Genomic DNA, 21,002 nt, shown 5'->3' with positions numbered 1-21,002 from the left:
AGACGTAACAAAGTGACGACATTATGTAACTTTCAGTATACGACTCTCATTTGTTAGTTTAAAATGAGCGTCATACCACCATTCTGAGATGGATCTAAGATTTTCTAAGACTTTTCTGGACCATGTTGAGGCTAAACAACCATTTCAGTTAGCTTAGGTTGAGAATAACTTAACTGAGAGGTGCTTTGAGGTAAAGATGGATAAAAGATCAATTCACCACCAACCAAAGACATGCTCTGTGTACTCAGCTGCAAGACGGTGATGCAGAGAGGAAAAATATTTTGTAATGTTTCTAGCAGGGCAGCAGAATTGTACACGCCGTCAGAAACAATACGACGAAAAGTCGAACCCTACTGTACAAGCTCGTGATTTTGTTTTCATCAAAATGTAATAAATGCTCTTTGAACTGGGCCCTGTGGTACAACAGTGTGACCCGGGTTATGTTTATGTCCTTAAGACATTGTAAAATGATGTAAAATTCATGAGTGATGTACTCACTGTTTTTAGTCTCTGTGAGGACTCCGGCAGCAGCTGGAGGCTATGGAACCACAATAAATTTTGATACAGATCTGTACATTTGAATGTCATCGGCATAACTAAGATAAGAAACATTGTTGTGAATGAAAAAAACTGGATTTTAATATGGCCTCACATGGGCATTTGTTGCTCTTTTACCGCATATTCTTGTGCCAGTGTAAGTATGTGTACGGGGTGCACTGAGCAACGACACACCAGTGCTAATACCACATCGCCCATATTGACTGATTAAATTATACAACACTTATTTAAACTGTAGTGTGTTTGATGATTCTTTATCTCTTTTTCCCAGTCATCCAGTTTGGTTTCGTCTCTCTGTTCGTGGCTTCATTCCCGCTTGCTCCTCTCTTCGCTCTGCTCAACAATGTCATTGAGATCAGACTGGATGCCAAGAAGTTCGTCACAGAGCTACGCAGGCCAGTCGCCGCACGGGCTAAAGACATTGGTAAGCTGATGTGACACATGTCAAAAGGAAAAGACAAACACTGGAACTAAAAAAGTATTGGATATTTCCTCCATGATTTTCTTCATGTCAGAGTGGAGACTACTGTGAGGTAAACACCATGAGACCACAACTCTGCACCAGACTAATTAAATTCTTTCAGGGTTAGCAGCACCTTCAGGCAGTGTGGTGGGTTTCACAGCTGACTTTACAAACTGACGCCCTTCAGCAGTTCAGTGTAGTCATGTTGCTGCTGTTATTTAAAAGCCCACATCTCCTCAATGCATTCCTTTTAGCAGAAGATCAACTTGACCTCTCTGCATTTTTGGCTTTGAAAGGGCCCAAAGGTCGTACCTGACGTCATTACCTATAGAGATCTCTTTAAAACTCATCTAGGTGATGTCAAAAATAGCAATGTCAGTCTGTCTGCCAGTCACTTTGGTCTACTCTGAAATAACATACATTTTTATACTCATGGTCTCCACACTTAATGACTTTTCCACCAGTGCCGCCATTATGGTTGACATTTGTGCTTCAAAGTGAAACATCTCATCAACTATTGGATGGGTTGCCATGAGAATTCGGTACAGACCAGCCATCGGAAACCATTTACAGTTTTGTCACTGTGTGTAATACAGATTTGCCTCTTTCTGTCTCCATTCTCTCTCCTTGTCTCTCTCTCTTGCTGTTCCTTCTGTAGGTATATGGTACAACATACTGAGTGGAATGGGAAAATTCTCAGTCATTATAAATGTAAGTATTCATGCAATGTCCTGCCTTTTACTATCTGTACTGTATGTGGTTACAATCTTCCTGTTCCTATGAGTTATTGTAAGCAAGTATTGTTATTATGTTACTTGTTAAAATGTCTCAAAGGAATACATTTCTTATTTGTCTTATTAAGAATAGAAGAAGATTATCTTTATTGATCCCTAAATGGGAAAATTCTTTTTTCACTCAAGTTTTTCATACGTAGGTCTGAAAAGCAACTACACACAACGACACACAGAGACACACACAACATGGAGAGATGGTGGAGTGATGGGCAGCCACATGGCGGCACCCTGGGAGCAGATAGAGATTCAGTACCATGCTCAAGGGTGCATATTGTGGTCCATGCCCGATTTCCCTACAGACTGAGCTACAAAGTTATTAACTTCTGACGTCACAGTATTTAGTTCTTATGTAAACAAAGTCAGATCATCAAATACATCACGGACAGGAGAAGATGTCAAACATTGCATAACACGGCAGTGTTTTGCCACTGACCTTGATTCTCTGCTGGAACATTTCGACATGTAATCCAGCTTTCATCAGGTCTTGCTGTGTGTGTCCCTGGACATAATTCATCTGTGACAACGATAACAGTTAATATCGAAGAGAGATTTAACCTGTGTTCTCACTGTGATGTCACTCTGTGAGACCCCTAAATCATATCTGAAACACCGTAACATGGTGCTCTGTGAAGGTCAGGGAAAGTTTTGCTTGGGATTTGTCCCTGGCCATCTAAGCAAATCCTATTCCGTTTACTTTTAATACTAAACAGATTTGCAGAGGATTCAAAAAAGCAAGCAACAGCAGAAGTTTTATTTATTCTGGAGCTATGGGGCACTGGACACATACATGTACTTAAGCTGCTTCAAGGCAATGAAAAACTGGGAGTAGAATCCCTTTTTTGGGCATGTTTCAGTTATACAGACTTTATTTAATGTTACAAAATGAATACATTTCATTGCATTTTCTCATGGTGTATTATTTACACCTATAATTAGTGTTTCACCCACTCACACTGTCTCTGTCTCTTTCTCTCTATAGGCCTTTGTGATCTCCTTCACGTCAGACTTCATCCCCCGGCTCGTCTACCTGTACATGTTCAGTCAGACAGGCACCATGCATGGTTTCATCGACCACACCCTCTCCTACTTTAATGTGTCCAATTTTAAATCCGGCACGGCACCACAGAATTCTGAGCATGGAGACATCACTGTTTGCAGGTAAAAAACACACACACATGCATGCACACGCTTAAAAGTTACAAATGTTGGAAGTGATGCCTTAATTATAATTTGCTTCATTACCTTTGTGACGGGCAATATTTAATACGAAGGACAAAGAGATAATTCCATTCAGCATTCAGAAAAAAGTTTATTTATTTTCACACACATCACAGGGATTTGTGTTATCTAATAGGATTTTTGTCTGAGTGGATAAAAATTACTTTGCCTGCCATAGCTTATAACTTTGACCTCAACTGATACATGAACCGCTCCTGTATCAACAAGGAATAAAACTGCCAATTACATGCATATTTCAAGGCTAATATCCATTTAATTTGACAGAAGGATGTTTCTGTCTCTTCTGTGGTTCACAGAGCTGATGTCTATCTCCAGCTCAATGATCTCGTTCCTTTAAAACCTTTATTCATATTATATTTTCACATTAGAAGCTCTACAGTCACACACTTTTACTGTTCACTGTTTGCTGTCACAAGAAACTCTTTTGCAAGCAGCTGCAAAACCAATTCAGGAGCAATCGAGGAGATTCAGTGTAATGAACCAGCCAAGGCTACAAAATAAAAAGATTGCTAATTTTGACTTTGTATCCAAAATGAGTGTAGTTCTAATTGAGATATCTGATACGTATAACAATATATTGTCTGCATAAAGCCGCATAGAATATTTTCTGTTCAGTGTGCATATACTGTACGGTAGAACTGATGCAGCAAATGGATGATGTTCAATTTCATGAGCTTCTAGAGTGGGGAATAGTCTTTTCTGCATCTAATGAATAAACTGCACAAGTTTGACTTGAGATAAGAGGAATGAATGATTTCTCTATGATTTCTCTTGACTTGATTGTTGACCACTATGAAGTAATGTAGGTTTTCAGGTGACAGAACGAGAGAGCTTTTTACTGGTCCCACCGCAGGCACCAAATGATGCAAAATTAAGTCTTTATTTGAGCCAGTGATTGTGAGTATTGCACAGCAAGTGACTAAGTAAGTTTTTGGCTGGATGATATTGTCACGACACCAGTAAGGCTCGATGATTAGCCCCAATAGACAATGCAGTGTTGTGTCTTTGCATTTTCACGCATGCCAGTGGCAAGCATCTCTTTCATAACATCAATATAAAGCGTTGTAGAAGGAAAGGTCATGTGTTTGCGCCCACAGAGGCCAACCTGCTGTTACATAAGACAGCAAAGAATGACAATGCAAGAATGCAGTCTTTGTATGAATGTAGTGTGGTACGTCACGTCTCAAACATGACGAGATACTGTAGGCCTTGAATGCTTATAGGCATGAATTGGGCTAGAAGATGTTCCAAGAAGGGCGTGTGTGTCTGCAGTGTGTGTGCTGTAGTGCTGCTTACATTGTAGGCAACGCCTCTGGGCTCACAGGAAATGATTCAACTCTGTATGTAAATGAAAGCATGTCAGATGTTCCAGGCAGTTAATTTCTTTCTGTAGATGAACATGGAAGAAATAAGGTGTAGAATGGAAAAATAGATGGATGATAGTGTCAAACAGAGAATGGGGGGATGAAGGATAACATCACTGAACAGAAAATAAAGCAAAGAGAAGCAGGGAACAATGTAGAAATAAGACAGAGGAAAGGAAGGAAGGGAAGAGGCACTGTATTGTAGTTGGATGGATGGTGTGAGAGAGGCCAACCACTGAGGTATTAAATCTTTAATTACATTTAAAAACAGCAATGTGAGGAAGACCTGAAGACAGTTTCTGCATCAATGGGCAAAGCATCACTGTACATCTCTGCATCATGTCGTGTTTTCTCAACTGTATTCCCAGTGCTAAACTAAATGTGGGTGAAATATGAATTCTGTCATGTGGTTAAAATAGATAGAATAGAGTAGCTTTAGCATGTCAGAAAAACTTTACAGAGAAGACTGAGCCCTTATCATGGCAGAACATTAAATCAAACGAAATGCTGCAGCTGAAATGTTAAGAAACCATGTTAAGTCTGCCAAGGTCAACAAATAAATTAATTCAACTTTATCCCAGCTTGTCAGAATGTGATCAAGATTAATTGTAAAAATAAAAAAAACACCCAACATCTGCTCTGTTATCAGCTGCTATCTTCTTCTTGCTTGTAAAAACAAACATTTTAATCATGGGTGCACGATAGACAGGCAAGGAAACAAGTAAGTTCATGTTGATTGCTCCCTTTTCTTGCTGGGTGGCTAAACTACAGAAACTTGTTAGGAAATCAGAAAAGTGACCGTTCCATGATAAGATGACTGAGGAACAGGGACGTCACTAGGTTTAAGAAACTGGGGTGGCTTAGCCCATAGAGGAGAAAGCTTTGTCAATCAATTGATTAATCTAAGACGATGACGCCTCCATACTCCTTCAGCTGCTTTACCAGCTAAACAACACCAGTTAAATTGTGCTAAAATACAAATAAAAACAATTGCAGGTGCCATACATACCTGCACAAAATGAAGAGGGCAAGTGTTTCATAACTCATCATCATGGACACATTATACAGGAGAAGACTGTTCTCTAACCACCACCCTAGACTTACCAACATCTTCATAAACCAGGCCATCACGATGGTTAACTCCCCTGCCCCTCTTTCACCCATCCTATTTTCCCCTCCACCTGCCAGAAAACTAGAAATCTGCACCAATGTGGAGCAATTAAACCAGGAATGAAAACTTGGTCTCAACCCCCATATGTCTTGCCCATTATTTGCAATATACCTTTTCACTTTACATTACTACATTACATATTACATTACATACTTTTTAATATGTCCACTACTGCTTTGCAATAACCATGTTTCTCTCCATCTTTGTGTGTGTGTGTGTGTGTGTGTGTGTGTGTGTGTGTGTGTGTGTGTGTGTGTGTCCTGCACCGGCTTTGTCTTTGATAGATTTTCTTATAAAATATGGTGTAACCTAAAATACAAGTTGTTATAAATCGTCAGTAGACAATAGCATAATTGCAAAGAAGGATATCCTTGACACCTTTTCATATTGGTCTTTTGACAAGTTTTAATGCAAATAGCGATGATGTAGTATGGAACAGAAGTCATCTCAACTAGCTAGCAGCAGCTAGGAACTTTCAGAGCTGGCCAGCTGCGATTCAAACACGGAACATTTTGGTTTATTAATTACATGGAACTTTTCTGCTGTTAGCTAAGTGTTACTACCAGCAGTGATGAATGCTTACTTTCTTGAAAAAGGCTCTAATGTCCATCCTTCACCCATGCGTTCGCGCTCTGCTCTTGCCGCTGTGAGGTTCGGCTCTGTGTACTTCAGAGGTAAACACGCAAGCGGCAGTGAGCAGGGTCGCATGGAAAACATGGACTGGAATTTCAGTGATGTGGGCGTTCTCTATATGAAAAAGTGGAATGGATTGTATAATGACGCACTGAAGGGGCTCTCTCTACCGTACCCGATGAAATGAGATTTATGATCATATTTAAGTGAATAATGACAGTTTATATGATTATTGGTTTAAACTCATATTCTGGCCACTTTGTATTGTATAAATAGGCATTTTTTTGTGAAAAAATAAATAAAAATAATAATAAAACACCACCAAATTATTTAGGGGGGCTTGTGACGCCACTGCTGAGGAAGATATTATTGCAATGTTGCAAAGTGTAAAATTCTAATTGGCCACAAACTTGTTCTCATAACATGTTTTGCGTTAAAGGTGATCCAGGTCCAAGCTCCTACTGAGTTACTGTTGATGAATAATAAATTCTTAGCAGTCCTTAGTGTCTTAGTGGCTGACCTTAGCCCTCGATCTGTAGGGGGCAGGAGGAAAGGGAATTTCTCGGCATTCCAGATGATGTCAGTTAGTTTTAAATCAAATTATATTTATACAGAAAGCTTTACAGTGATTTAAAGAAATCAAAGTACACAACATATGCAATTTCCCAGTTTGGGATTAATACATAATTTCTAATCTAATCGAATCTAATAAACAGATACATTAAAGAGTATAAAAACAAGAGATAGGACAAGTTAACCACAAAGATCGTGATCAGACAGCCTCATATGTTGCAAATGATTGTCTCTTCCTGGACGAGGCTTTGAAAAGTATTATTATCGTGGGACTCTTAGGCTCCTAGCTTCATGTTAAGACAGAGCTTGTTCTCTTAGCTGACGGAAAGTTGGCTGTAGTTACACTCTTATTACCAGGAAATCAAAGCCAAGGAGTTATGCTATCCCTCATTGGGATACATTCTCTTGGCAGCATATGTGTATCAGATTTAAAGGTGATCTTGAATGTCACAGAAAAGTATCCAACCTCATGATGCCGCTAGAGGTCGCTTCAGCAGTGGTACTAATGTCTTGAAATTTTAATGGTAATCAATTTAAAGTCTGTGTAAAGTAAGAATAAGTACAGTATGTGTTCTGAGTTTGTCAAAGAAGAATGTGCTAATAACCACCCAGCCAAATTTGAAGGATTAAAAATATCGAGGTTTATGAAATTAGGTGCCAAAATCAGGTAAAAATAAATTCTCAGCACCAGGACTGGGGGGGCGCGTCACTCAATGTGCCAAAGCCACGGCCAGCCATGGAAGCAGTCAAGCAGCAATTTTGAAGCGACTGAAACGTGTCAGATGAGTTCAGAAAATGACATGACTAACAAACACTGAGTGAGTGAATTCATCTCTATCTCTCTGCTCGGGGTGCAGGGGTATGCTCAGGGTGGCCTCAGCATGTCATCGAGCCACCCTTTAAGGACCGCCCACAAAAAACTGTTTGAACCTCTAACTCCACATTTCAGTAATAGATCATTCAAAGTCTTTTCACATGTTTTCAGCAACTATTTTCCAACACATTTCATGTATTTTGAAAGAAATCTCGCATTTACACGGACTTTAATGGTTAAAGATATTTCAGTCTGGACCACAGCGGTGAAGCGACTGACATTGCTGACAAAAATCAGGAAAAAACAGGTTAATGCTCACTCGCTTGAAGCACAACATTGAAGCGGTCAGTGGTGCACAATCTATTTTTTATGACTTACTCTGTGGGTTTTTCGTGGTCAACCGTGGGACATCGAAGTCAGAAACATTTCATCCCCAAACACTGCAATTGAGCTGACAAGGTCTGAATAATGAGCATCTGTGAGGCAGCTGTGGATTTGTTTGGCTGCACATGAGGACCAAAACTGTCTAAATGTGGAGCGTTAAGGTTACTGTAGTGACACCCCCTGACGAGAAAGTCTAATTTAAGGCCTTTTAAAGTTTATTTTTCCCTAAACTGAAACCATGAAATGACAGATTGAGCGGCGTGGTTAAAGAATCTCTACCTGTCAAGGGAGTTTGGACTCCATGTCACTCTGTATGCAGCCAGGAGGAAGTAACAAACTGCAAAAGGATGGAAGTGTTTTTGGGTCAGAGTAAGCAGGTTGCCAGATCTGTTGTCTTCCTTCTTAACAATTCTGGGAAAAGACGGACAGAGAAGGTCACACAAAGCTGAAAGGCGGATGCTTAGACACAACAGTATGGAACGCACATGTTCTTGCACACAACAAATAGAGAGATATGTTTTAGGTCTATCATACAATAGTTTTACCTGGCAGTAACCATGTTATGCGATGAAGAGTTAGTGTATGTTTGTGTGGTTTAAGGATGGGAATGGTCTGACCTCTATTTGTCTGTAAATTTATTCCTGGATCCCAGGAGGCATTGGCAGCAGGAATTCTCAGGAACAACTGCTCCCATACGGACCATAATCTTACTGCAAGGTCTTATGAAAGAATATTGAGTTAGATGCTCCATTTGCTGCTGAGCTGCTCTATTCTAACCAAACAAGGAGTGTCTAGAAGACACATACACAGGAAAGAGAGAGGAAAAAATTGTTTTTGATAATGATGTTTTATATTTAATTCCAGCCCTGCAAGTGAAGTTAAATTGAGTGTGGCGGGATGGTTGGTCTTGTTTTAAAGTTTAGTTCACATTGGAATTCAATCCACAACAAAATGCTGTTAAATACTGGCCAGCCAGTGAGAGAAAGATGAATAGATCAAAGGAAAAAAAAGGTTGAGAAGAGCTGACTTTTACAGCGAGCATTCCTCACTCACATGACTGTAAAAGGAGAAGGAATCAGACACCATAAGACCCTGCTAACACACCCACACACACACACACACACACACACACACACATTTCGCCCTCCCTCTCTATTATTTCTATACTATTAGTCAAGTACTTAGTCAGACAACTCAGTCAGACTATTTCATTTGTTTTAGCTTCAGAGGATTTGTTTCATGTGTGGATGTGAGTTGTCTCAAGCCGTCACATTAAAGCTGACGCTAAGCTGCTGTGTGTTTACTGTGAAAGACAGTTTCCAGTGTGAGTTTCCTGCGCTCATATATCTTTCCTCTTCTTCTTTTATCAAGCTACGAGGTAGTCGAAATTCAGTTTTAAACACAACTGCTTCAAATCTAACATAAAATTGTCATTTTATCAGCTCCAGCAGGTGGAAGAGAGTTGGAGTTGTTTTGTCTGCCTTTTTCTGACATTTTGATTTTCACCGTAGGCAAAGCATGTCTTACTAATAAGATTATTACATTTTACCATCATCATCATCATCATCATTATTATTATTATTATGATTATTTTTTTTACATTGGTGCTCTTCCTACAGGATTGTGATTGAGAGGATGCAGGGCTTAGCCATGAAAATCTGGACAGAACATATTTTCTAATCATAAAATATGTATTATGATGATATAGATTTTGTCATATAGTAATAGATTAATATTATTAGCTGATTTGAACAGAGCAGGAAGGTGATCAATAACAGGTGGACATTTTATGAAATATGGTTATTTGAGTTAGATATGACACTATTTTCATGTCTGTCCATTATATATGAAGCTATGGCCATAAATATGACGCCAGTTAGCTTAGCATAATAACTGTAAATGGCTAGTCAGGCTCTGTCTGAAGGTAAAAAAATCTTCTTATTAGCATTTAGTTCACCGATTAACTTTTTCAGTGTCAAGTGCATGGCAACAACATAAGTAACTGCTTCCAGCCAAGTAATAGTCCAATATATAACCCTCCATAAGACCACATCTTTGCCCCTGTGGTGGTAAAATAAGAGTAAGCTCTGTTATTCTATCTTCTTCATTTTGGAGAAGCGAAACAAGGTAATCAAACTATTTGTTTTTTAATCGTAACTTTGCAGAGGGACTGATTGAGATTCTTGTTTCTTAACTACATCAACAAGAGTTTGCTTCTAAAGTAGACACTAAAGTAATACTGATATAAATCACTACAGATAGATCGTTGACGTCCTTCTTCCGTGTTCCCAGACACTCACTTTGCTGAGGTCAGTAGTACTTTGGTCCTCCACGACCTTGACTCATGGCGTTTCTTTCTGTTGACCATGCAGTAAAAGGAGACGCAGGCAGCTACAGTGGAAATAGATTTATGCATGTTGTGTTAGTCTTCTTATGGTCCATGCATTCAGTGGCTCATCAACATGTCCTGCCTTAATTACTTCTTCTTCTTATTCCATGTTTGGTATCAAATTCTTCATCTTGATCCTATTGATTTTCTGTCCTTTTGTTGGACCATGTGGTTTCTTCTTACGAAGGACATTATATTTTCGGCGCAGTTTGTTTGTTTGTCAGCAGGATTCTGGAAAAACTACTGGCCCGATTTTTATGGAACTTTTGAATGGCGTGCCATGACTAAACATAACAGCCTGCATGCCCTTTAGTTTGACTTCATTTTGACTCCGTCTGATGTCTATCTTAGTGTCCTAAATGCACTAATTTGACCTGGCGTTGGCTCGAAGACTGCTCTATCTATAGCTCCACATAATACTGATCTTTGTCTATACATCTTAATCTCTTTTATCTCCTCTGTACATTCAGTGGTTTGGGAGGATGCATTCTTCTGCCTATAGATGTTCTGTATAATAACAATGAGACGGATTGTCTCATTGCCTTGAAAGGAATGCTATATGTTGTACTTTGCGTCCCACAGGGAACGACTGAGTCTTTTTAAAAAAGAATTGTAAAAATGGAGTACTGTAACATAAAGCTGTCCTCCACTACACTTTAGCTCATCAGCTCAAAGGCATGAAGACGGAAGGAAGTATTTTACTGATCTGAACATATGTAGAGCATTGTCCTGAAATATATATATATTATATATATAAATATATAACATGTTCTGCCTGCACTCTGGACCTTCACAGTTTCAAATGTGTGCAGTTGAAGACCTTCATTTAAAAAAAAAGGTATATTTTGAAATGTTTATTGCTTTTTGCATTACTTTTGGTTAATCTGATCATCTCTAGCAGTTTTTTTTAAATGACAGCAGACTCAACTTCCTTACCCAAAGCTTAACTTTTGAGTTGATTTTGACTGAATCCTGCTGTGCATTTCTATATTTAAATGACTGACTACATCCAAATAGTTCCGTTATAAATATACCCCTGATGTCGAGCATAATGAGGGTGAGACCCTCTTTATGTTATTTAGGACTGATTGCATCCAGCAGGGAACAGTCTGGTCAATCTTCTCCATGAACTTGGCTGCACACCAGGAATGACATGTACACAATGTACACAATAAGTCCATGAAGCCAGATGTTTGTCAATGCCGAGTCTTTTTCCTAGAGAGTGGACAGTGGTAGAAAATAACAAATCATCAAAGTTTTTCTCCTACAAATAGAGAACTCCTATTACTATTTTTAACAGCCCAGGTCCTACTAGGCATTATTTTATTTCTATTATCGCGTCTTTTTCTCTGATCAGCATTTTCAGCAACAGCAGCCATGGCGCCTGAATTGTCTGACTGCCACAGGTTACATTACAGCACCACGTTTTCATTTTTATGGCCTCATACAGTCTGCTAATGCAACACTTGAACCAGCCTGTGCACTTAGGAACAAGTAGTAACACCGACAGAAGAATCAGTCATGAGTCAGGCTCATGTGGTGCACAACAGCATCCTGCCAGAGACACACAAGGGAAATCTTAGGTTCAGTGAATATAAAGCAATATATTTTTTCAAGGAGACAACAAAGGATAACTAAAATGTGACAGGATCTACAGTGAGCTCATTTTCTAAATAAACCACCAAGGATTAGCTCTCTGCCTTGAGCCTTGAAGTAAAACTGGACTAAACATTACTCTGAAAACAAAAATACAGCTGTTTTATGTATGTGTGTGTGTGTGTGTGTGTGTGTGTGTGTGTGTGTGTATGTGTGTTTGTGTATTATACCAGATGAGAGCACATCCTCAACCTACCCGGTTCCATAAATGCAAGTGCTTGTGTTTCACCTGACAAACCTGCTATAAACATACCATCTTCCTCTGTTTTACTTCCTTTTCTTACATTTCTCACTCTTGACCTTCTCTCACACATTCCTGTCTCTCTTTATCTCTCATTCTTTTGCCTCTGTTTCTCTCCTCTCCTTGCTTTTTTTCATTCTCTTCTCTTGTCTCTCTGTGATTCCTTGTTCTCATTTGAAGCCGTCTTCCGTTAGCTCAACATGTGTTTCCAGTTTTCTGCTGTTTGTATTGCCAGCACAATAAAGACTGTTTACTACAAAGAAAACAAAAGAAAGGAATCCCAATAAAGTTTATTGCACTTTGAGTCAGGGTGCAAGCTGAGTGGAGGAGTAGTGTGCTTTAATGAGGCTGTGTCTCGGCCAGGTAAAGATAAATCAGATTGGGTCACAGGATGAATGAATTGACAAAAATGGAAGAGGAAAGATCTATCAGTGATCAGCAGTCAAGCAAACACTCTGGGTGGTGCCTTCGCTGGGTTATACAAGTTTGTGTTTGATTCCAAAGAAAGCTCATTTATATTTTTCCCAGCAGACATGAAATCAACACTGTGTTCATGTGTGTTTTCTTCTAGGTATAAAGACTACAGAGAACCCCCTTGGTCTCCAGATGCATACACGTTCTCCAAACAGTACTGGTGCGTCCTGGCTGCGAGACTGGCTTTCGTCATACTGTTCCAGGTATGAGCTCATTGAGCATCATCATTATCATTATCCCATTTAAAAACACAATAGAGAGAAAGACACAGTATAAAGCAGACAGCAAACGTATCAGATATGTTAGTATTAGTCTTTAACAGGTGCAAACACATGGTCCGAATATTTCCAACATATTTGTCACTCTGCAGTATCAAAGCACACACACTGTGTTTTGCATCGATAGCTTCCATATGTGTTTGTGTATCATTTTTGTGGCTGTTTTGCAGTTGACTTTAACAGATTTGTTTCATAAAAAGATACAAATAGAACAGATAAAGTAACTGTTTGTGTATATGTGTGGACCAGTCTTTCTTAATTAGGTGGATCACGATGTACTCTCATCATGACGGGGAGTATTACCAGATATCACAGTCAATCAGCAACCGGCACTCCTTGCATACATATGTGTGCCAAATGTTCCTTAAAATGTCCTTAAAGTTTAAAGATCAGAAGTTTTCCAACTGTGAGTGGCTGTTGCGAGAAACCCAAAGACACTTAAGAGGCAAAGACACATAAGTGAAAGGGACAGGTGCAGGCCAGTGCTGTGTAGAAATAATTGAAAAGACACTCTTTATAATTCCAAAACAGAAAATCATCATGTTTTTAATATTATTTCAGTATGAACATAGTCATGATAGTTGTCTGTACATCCATGGGCACACATGCTAATAGCAGTAGCCGACAGCATACCTCACTGAGTCTATGGCAATATTATACATCCTGTTTATATCCTTAGTAGACTCCAAATTATGGAAATTATAGGGGAAAAAATATACCATTATTATCCCCCAAAGTTAATTAATATTGACTCTTTCATGTTGCACCATCAGTTTTTTTTTCCAGAATGGCCCATCAAAACTCACCTACACACACTTTTGTGGTCCATCTTTCTTTATTTGTCTTCATATCCATCACTTTTTTTCTCTCTCACACACTTATCCTCTTCTCTCTGTCCTCCAGAATCTGGTGATGTTCCTCAGTCTCGTGGTCGCCTGGGTGATCCCTGACGTTCCCAAAACGATCGTGGAGCAACTCAAACGGGAGAAGAAGCTCCTGGTCGACGTCTTCTTACAGGAAGAGAAGGAAAAATTCCAGCTCATCCAGAGCCTCTTCTCCAAGGACGCCACCCTCCAACAGGGAGGGGGTCAAGTGCTCCGCCAGGGCCTCCCCATCCCGGGCCGCTACAGTACTCTACCCTCAGGTCCAACGCAGGGGTTGGCTGGTGACAGAGGAGGAGAAGGAACAAGGGCGAGATGTAGGGCCGCCAGCTTCAGCCAGTTCACCAGGAAGATTCCCCAGTCGCCCAGGAATGAAAATGAGAATTCAAGACACACGGCGGTGTGACATGTACACAACACACATCTGTAGGGGTGTTTCAGCTGGGCCACGGGGACTGGAGAACATATTGCTCGGGTGATGCGGTCCGTGAATGTCTCTGCCTGTGTCTTTTGTGTCCTGGTCCTGTAGTGCTGTGATTTAAACAACCACAGTATCGTTTGGAACAAATTTGAATTCATTGGTCTCAGTGTGGTTGAATGTGCAATGTCCACACTGATTGAATGGCTGTCTGTGTGTTGTTCCTCCTTGCACCGACTGTTCACCTGATAACATATGATTTTTACTTTTTGGTAAAAATAAATTATTTAGCGAGGCACACTTGCTTCATAGCGTAGACAAGCAATAATTATTGTATTAGGCTGAACACATGAATATTACAAGAACCTGGAAAAAAAAATGGAGATTAAGGAAGGACTATTAACAAATGGACAGATTCAACAAAAACAGATTGTTGGACATGGTGGGGACTGTCTGAATTTTCCTGCTTTATGTGCTTACAGTATGCTCTGTATGTATTTTTGTTTTTACCAGAATTTGTAGCAGCTACAACAAAACACATTTTCTGTACTTTTCAATACATGGTACTGAAAGCACACATGAGCCTCCTAGAAGAGCAAGTTGTTTTCTTCATAGCATTTACGGTGTTGCAACTGATTTTTCTCCATAGAATTCAGGAAACATTTTCAATCTTTACAGTAATTGTATCTCTCGTGAATACCCAGCCAACGGTGTTGTTTCTCTACACCCTGCCTGATGTATTCCATGGAAGGATGTACATGCCAATGTGGCAAACTATTATATGCCACCTCAAGCTGTAGTTTTAGAAACATTTTTCCCGTTAGCCATATGGACTTACAACTAACTACACTATATCTCCTGAAGGCAAAGAGAAAGCCAGCTCTTTTACAAACTGTGACTGGTGAGTTAGAAATGATTTCACTGCTTTGATTGTCAGGGGAACATATACATAATCAGTGTTCATTCTTCCTGGAGGTAAGTAAATATGGGTTAATACTGCCCGAAACGAAGAACTCTATTGTGTCACGCAACCTCTGCCAGCCACTTCACACACTGAAAAGTCTCAACAGATTTTATTTTGTACAACTAGTCATCTCTTTCTGACTGTGAACCAGTCAATTCATCTCTGACATCGGATTTTAGATGATTTTAGATATTTTCAGCTTGTTAGCTAGCTAACATGCTATCTGGTCTATCACCGTACAGTTATTAACCACTCGTTAGCATACTAATTGAATTAGTGTTATGTATGTTAGTCAAACTGAAATTTCTGTATAGGAAATATAAGCTATAATGATACTGAAGCTAATGTGCATAATTTACCATTTTTCCAGAAAAGCGTCAAATGTTTTTTGACATGTTAGTGGAAACTGTGGTTAAACTTGAGGGCGGGCGGTTCTTTTGGCAGCGGTTGACTGATATTTGGCAGCCAACCAACTTCCGTGATGTGCTCCACATGAAAGCCCTATGAACATAAATACAAGTCAATACTTACTGTTGATTCACCATTATTAGTGATTTAAGACATGTGTCCTTTTAGAACATATTCAGTAATATTTGGGAGGACCAATTACACTGTTGAATGTGTATTTCATTCCAAAGTGGAAGCTAGTATAAAGATAACCTGACTAGCTTTTGACTCTGGAAATGGAAGCCTATTAGCACTGATCCGTCCTTCTTTTGTTCATGTTATTTTAACACCTGCAGAGTCATCCACAGCTCTATGGAAGTATTTCTGTGCCATCGGAGTTTGAATATATATTTCTAATACTGAATTTTTTCAGCATCAAAATGCTTCTTTAATTCTAAAAACATCGAATTTTTAGCACTGGGTGATTTTTTGCCTTTTTCAGTGTTGAAGTAAAGTCAGTGTTCTGTCAGTCTGGTTCTTTTGACGTTTATTTTAAGACGTTGAATTTTTTGACACTGAATGGACACTGAATTTTGAGATGCTGAATTCTTTTTCACGTTGAATTTTGAAAAACTGAATATTTTGAGACATTGATTTTTTTTTTTTTTAAACTGAATTGATTTCAACACTGGGGAAAAAATCTGAGGCAAAAACCCCCCACAAAATTTGATTTTTTTGTTTGATTTTGATGTTGAAAAAATTCAGCATTAGAAATTCATATTCAAACTCAGATGACACAGAAATACTTCCATACTAGCTCATGCATGCTCAGTGCTATATTAGTCCTGAGGGGAATGAAAGGGGTCTAGCCTTAGCAGTCTTTCTTTTATGGGTCCGGATTAGGTCATGGTTGATGACCAGACTCTCAAAACGTATAGCAATGGGTAGTCTGTAACCCTCAGCACCTTAGTAAGTCCATGATTCATATCATGACATAGAATAACTGGGATACGGTATAATACAGTAACATATAGAGTGCTCAAATCACAGATAGGACTAAGATATGGCTAACGCCAGCTTATGTTAACTGCCTGGGTGTCCATTGGAATTTGAGATGACATTACAAACATTTTTTTGTGCCTACACCAGATATTAGACTGCTTAAATTACCAGTAATGACATCACCCAGAACTGAACATTCATGCCGTCTTCTCACCCTAAAATAATACTTTTTTTTGGTAATTCAGTGTATGACCAAATAAGTTCAAATAACTTTAACCATAGATTTGTCAAGAGACCTGGTGATGGTGTGTGCTGCTGCTGATGTGTCTTGTTGGCCAACAAACTGCGGTATGCAGACTTTTTTCAGACACTGGGTGAGTAACTTTCATTGGAATGAACAGGTGCCATCTTGGAATACCGTATCCAGTGTTAACATGCCGACATGCTACAAACCTTCAGTACTGTTTCAGAGGCCTTGTAACTGATTGTATTTCTACATCATAAACCATGTCTGCTCAGTTAGGATTCAGTGACAGACTGTTAACTTTAAATGTATTTACATAGACTGTAGGACAAGGAAATTGTGATAGTGGTGTTATACCGGTTTCTGTCATTCAAGAAAAGAAATCCTTACCTGATCCTTAAGTTGCGTAAGCTGGTGTAGAAGTTTTTAATACATGATTGTTGGATGGATTATGAAATAATTTTCTCATGTTGTGTGTGATCTGCTTTTATCTCTTTGGGGGTGGTGGTGGGGGGGGGGCTCCTTTGACCAAGGATGTCCTTGTGACATTACCTGTCCAATAAACATACAAGGCTGAAGCAGTTTCTGCACTTGCTATAATTTGGCACTGCAACCAATTTGACAGCAATATATTAAAAAAAACCCTACATGTACAGACATTATAATGTTTTTGTTAATGAACATCATCTCTCGTGCCTGTTTCCACTTGTCAGCGTCTCTAATTGTAGACCCTCTTTATCGTTGGGCACCAGATAAGGGTAATAAGCGTGTTGTCTTGCCTGGAAGTTTTTGGTAACCCGTATATCAGATGTATAAAAATGGCAGCTGGTGAAGTTTTTTCTCAACTGTAATATTGGTTTCCCAATACAGAAAGAAATACAAAAGCAATTGAGCTCCATGTTAAACATGATAAATCAACTTTAAATCAATTTATATCAAATCAAAAATAATAATAATAATAATAATAATAATAATAATAATAATATACACTATCACACATGAGACTAAAAGACGGTGAAGACCAAAACAGAAAAAAGGAGTATATACTTAAAGGGCTAGTGTTTAAAATTTAAGAGGATCTATTGGCAAAATTGAAGATAATATTGTATATTTTTTATTAGTGTAGAGTTACCTAAATTTATAGTAGTTTAGTTGTGTTTGACCTGAGAATGAATCATTTGTATCTACAGAGAGAGTTGGTCCTCTTACATGGAGCCCACCATGTTGCACAATCATGTTTCTACAGTAGACTGGAACAAGCTATACACTGGCTCAAGTAAGGGCCTTTTGTGTTGTTCATAGGTTTGCAGCCACTTTAGTTCTCCTGCACACTTTGAAAGGAAGCAGTATTCAGCTGGTTGCAATCTGCAGCCTCACCACTAGATGTCACTAAATCCTACATACTGAACCTTAATGTGTATTTGTAAAGTATCAGGAAACACAAATCAGTCTGATGCTAAGGTTACACGGTGTCTGCTACATGTGTATTTCCTAAAACATCTTAATATGGCAATAGTATAGCTGCGCTGTGTTTCAGAGTTTTCTGCCACCTAGTGGTCACAAATTGCTTAATGCAGCTTTAAGTCCCATCTTTTGAAGCGGTTTATGATGATTGGTTCATAATGATACTCAAAAACCTTTCATACTTATGTCACACTGTACCAAGTCTTTCCACAATTAGAATTAGACTTCAAGGGGGGTAATGTTTTCCCATGTGATGAATCAAGACAAAATGACAAACTCACCATAAATTCATAGATTTTTTTAACAACTACCTCTCAATGACATTTGAAGCTTTATATTGGTAAGCAGTATTTTTGTGCCTACACTAAAATCTAAGACACAGTACCATGAAAGGAGTGATATTACAATTGAAGGTTGTCATTTTTATGCACTGATACACAATGGTAGGCTGTATTGCATTCATTCAAGACAGTCGGGAACTGGCAGTTATATCCTGATGGAGAATATGGATAAGAACCTTAATAAATGAGTACCTGATGCTGAAAAACATCATTTATATCCGTTGTTTTGGACAGAAACCCTTCAGATGTCTCCCAGATGTCTTGAGTACATAGTTCCAATGCTCTGTTCATAGTTTTAGAGTGACTAAGGAGATAGCAGTGGCTTAGAGTAGGTAGAAGCTATAGAAAAAGCAATATGTAACACATTGGACACGCTTTTTTGTCATGATGTACTTTGAAAATCCCTCATCTTTTAAAGTAAACAAGTGTATGTCATGTTGTATCTTATGGCACTGTGTGTGTTTGATTATTTTTTTTCCTTTTAAGATACCAAAAGTTAAATTATATCAACAATGCATCAACAGGTGCAGAGCATTCTGTGGTGTGGCCATACGAGAGCTCTTTGAAATTTGAAAATGTTCATGAATGTAACACTGACATAATTTCCTGTCTGTAGATTTGAATTTTGGAGCTGTCTCACAGTTTGTTTTGGGGATAGAAATGTTTGTTGAAGAATATAAAAGAAATTATAATGTGGATTCTTTACATCAACAACAGTGGAGCTTTTAATTCAGCACGATTTGCATCGTTTTGAACAGGTATGTAACATGAGTGCAACACTGATTATTCTCATTTTAGTGAATGCTGACTTATTTTCAGTAAATATTTGAATGAATTTGAATAACTTTCAGTACATACATACAGATACTACCCAGTAGTTAAACAATATTTTTATGTTTTATGTTTTTAGGGGGGAAAAATAGAAAGAGGAAGTTCTTATATATCTGACAGTTTTTAATCCAAAAGCAATACTGTAGGTAGGAAATGTGGGCCAATCTGCTTTCCCGCAGCTTTGATGGTGTCATTTACAGCAGTGGTTTCAGGTCAAGTCCATTTATCCCAACACACCCTTGATTTGAATAAAGAACTCATATCTGTATAACTTTTAGCTAAATACTGTTTATCCATAGTTCTGACTGTTGAGTCATTACTTTTAATTTCAGCCAATTATCAATCACCTTTAGCCAACTGTTTAAACTTCTCACCAGCCTACAGCACCTACCTGTATGTTGGGAGTCACATTCATGTGTGTGTGTGTGTGTGTGCGTGTGTGTGTGTTGTAATGGAACATCAGATAGTTTTGTGGTACAAAGCCAAACTGTCATACAACCACAACATAGTTGGATATGTCATGTGTCATAGCGTCATTACTGTAGCAGGATTGGAGACTACAGTGTGTGTGTGGATGTATGAATCTAACGTCCTCTTTTTGTTGTAAACTTATCCTGTATGGTCATCGTGTCTTCTGGTATGTGTCCCTCTACCGGAAAATATACTTAACTATAGTGCTAAAGCTAATGCAACTTGATTTTTAAGTCCACAATGTTGATGGAATCCAGTATAGGCTTTCAGGATCCTTTTTCATCCTTCACACTCTGTCAGCAAGTTGAAATAGCAGCAGGACTTTATGTATGTCTTTACAGTAATGGTTTCATTTAATACTGCCAACAACTGTGTCCAATCAGCAGCTGCCTACATGATGGTAAGCATTAAGATCATGATCAGCACCAGCTGTTCTGTTGTGGGTGGCGGTGGACACATTTATGCCAATCGGCATCCTGAATGGGATCCACATTCCTGACATTTAACTGGGATTGAGCTAACTGCTCTGCCCGTATATTACAACCGCATTTTTTGTGTGTGTTAGCCTCAAAGTGGAACCACAAAGCAGCCTTTTGCTGGACATTTTGGGGTGAATGCATATTGAGAACAGGCCTCAGTTCAGTTAACTGCTTTCCAAGAAAAAGCCTCTGTGCTCAGATGAGGTAATGAACCACAACCTAGCCAAATTCCGATGCACAGCAAATATTCTATATTCATCAATCTCAACTGTTAGAGATTATCTGGCCATTTGACAATTCTGTGTGGGGATCAGAGGCATGTAAATATTTGGGTTCCTACAGTCAGAACTGATCAGCTGATGGCTGGTCACTGGTTATGCTGTAGTACATGGGGAATCACACAAACCTGATACATTTTCTTTTTCCTCTGAAGGAAAAAGTAGGCTATGTAAAAAATTAAAAAGTACAGACTACACATAGAAAAATGTC

The 21,002-nt window shown here is 38.8% G+C and overlaps 1 protein-coding gene across 3 annotated transcripts in view; it reads left to right on the top strand.

Annotated features, from left to right (window-relative positions):
- Positions 1 to 19,174, top strand: part of ano2b (anoctamin 2b) — a 66,562-nt gene extending 47,388 nt beyond the window's left edge. For all 3 annotated transcript variants that reach the window (XM_019265589.2, XM_019265588.2, XM_027273256.1), the window contains 5 exons: positions 830 to 982; positions 1,680 to 1,732; positions 2,795 to 2,973; positions 12,851 to 12,956; positions 13,935 to 19,174. In XM_019265589.2, the coding sequence (XP_019121134.1) occupies positions 830 to 982; positions 1,680 to 1,732; positions 2,795 to 2,973; positions 12,851 to 12,956; positions 13,935 to 14,318 (875 nt within the window). In that variant the 3' untranslated portion in view covers positions 14,319 to 19,174. The remainder of the gene's footprint in view (positions 1 to 829; positions 983 to 1,679; positions 1,733 to 2,794; positions 2,974 to 12,850; positions 12,957 to 13,934) is intronic.
- Positions 19,175 to 21,002: the final 1,828 nt, after the last annotated feature.

The sequence above is a fragment of the Larimichthys crocea genome, chromosome III, assembly GCF_000972845.2.
Source record: "Larimichthys crocea isolate SSNF chromosome III, L_crocea_2.0, whole genome shotgun sequence".
Taxonomy (NCBI): domain Eukaryota; kingdom Metazoa; phylum Chordata; class Actinopteri; family Sciaenidae; genus Larimichthys; species Larimichthys crocea.
This window is presented reverse-complemented; position numbering and strand designations above follow the sequence as displayed.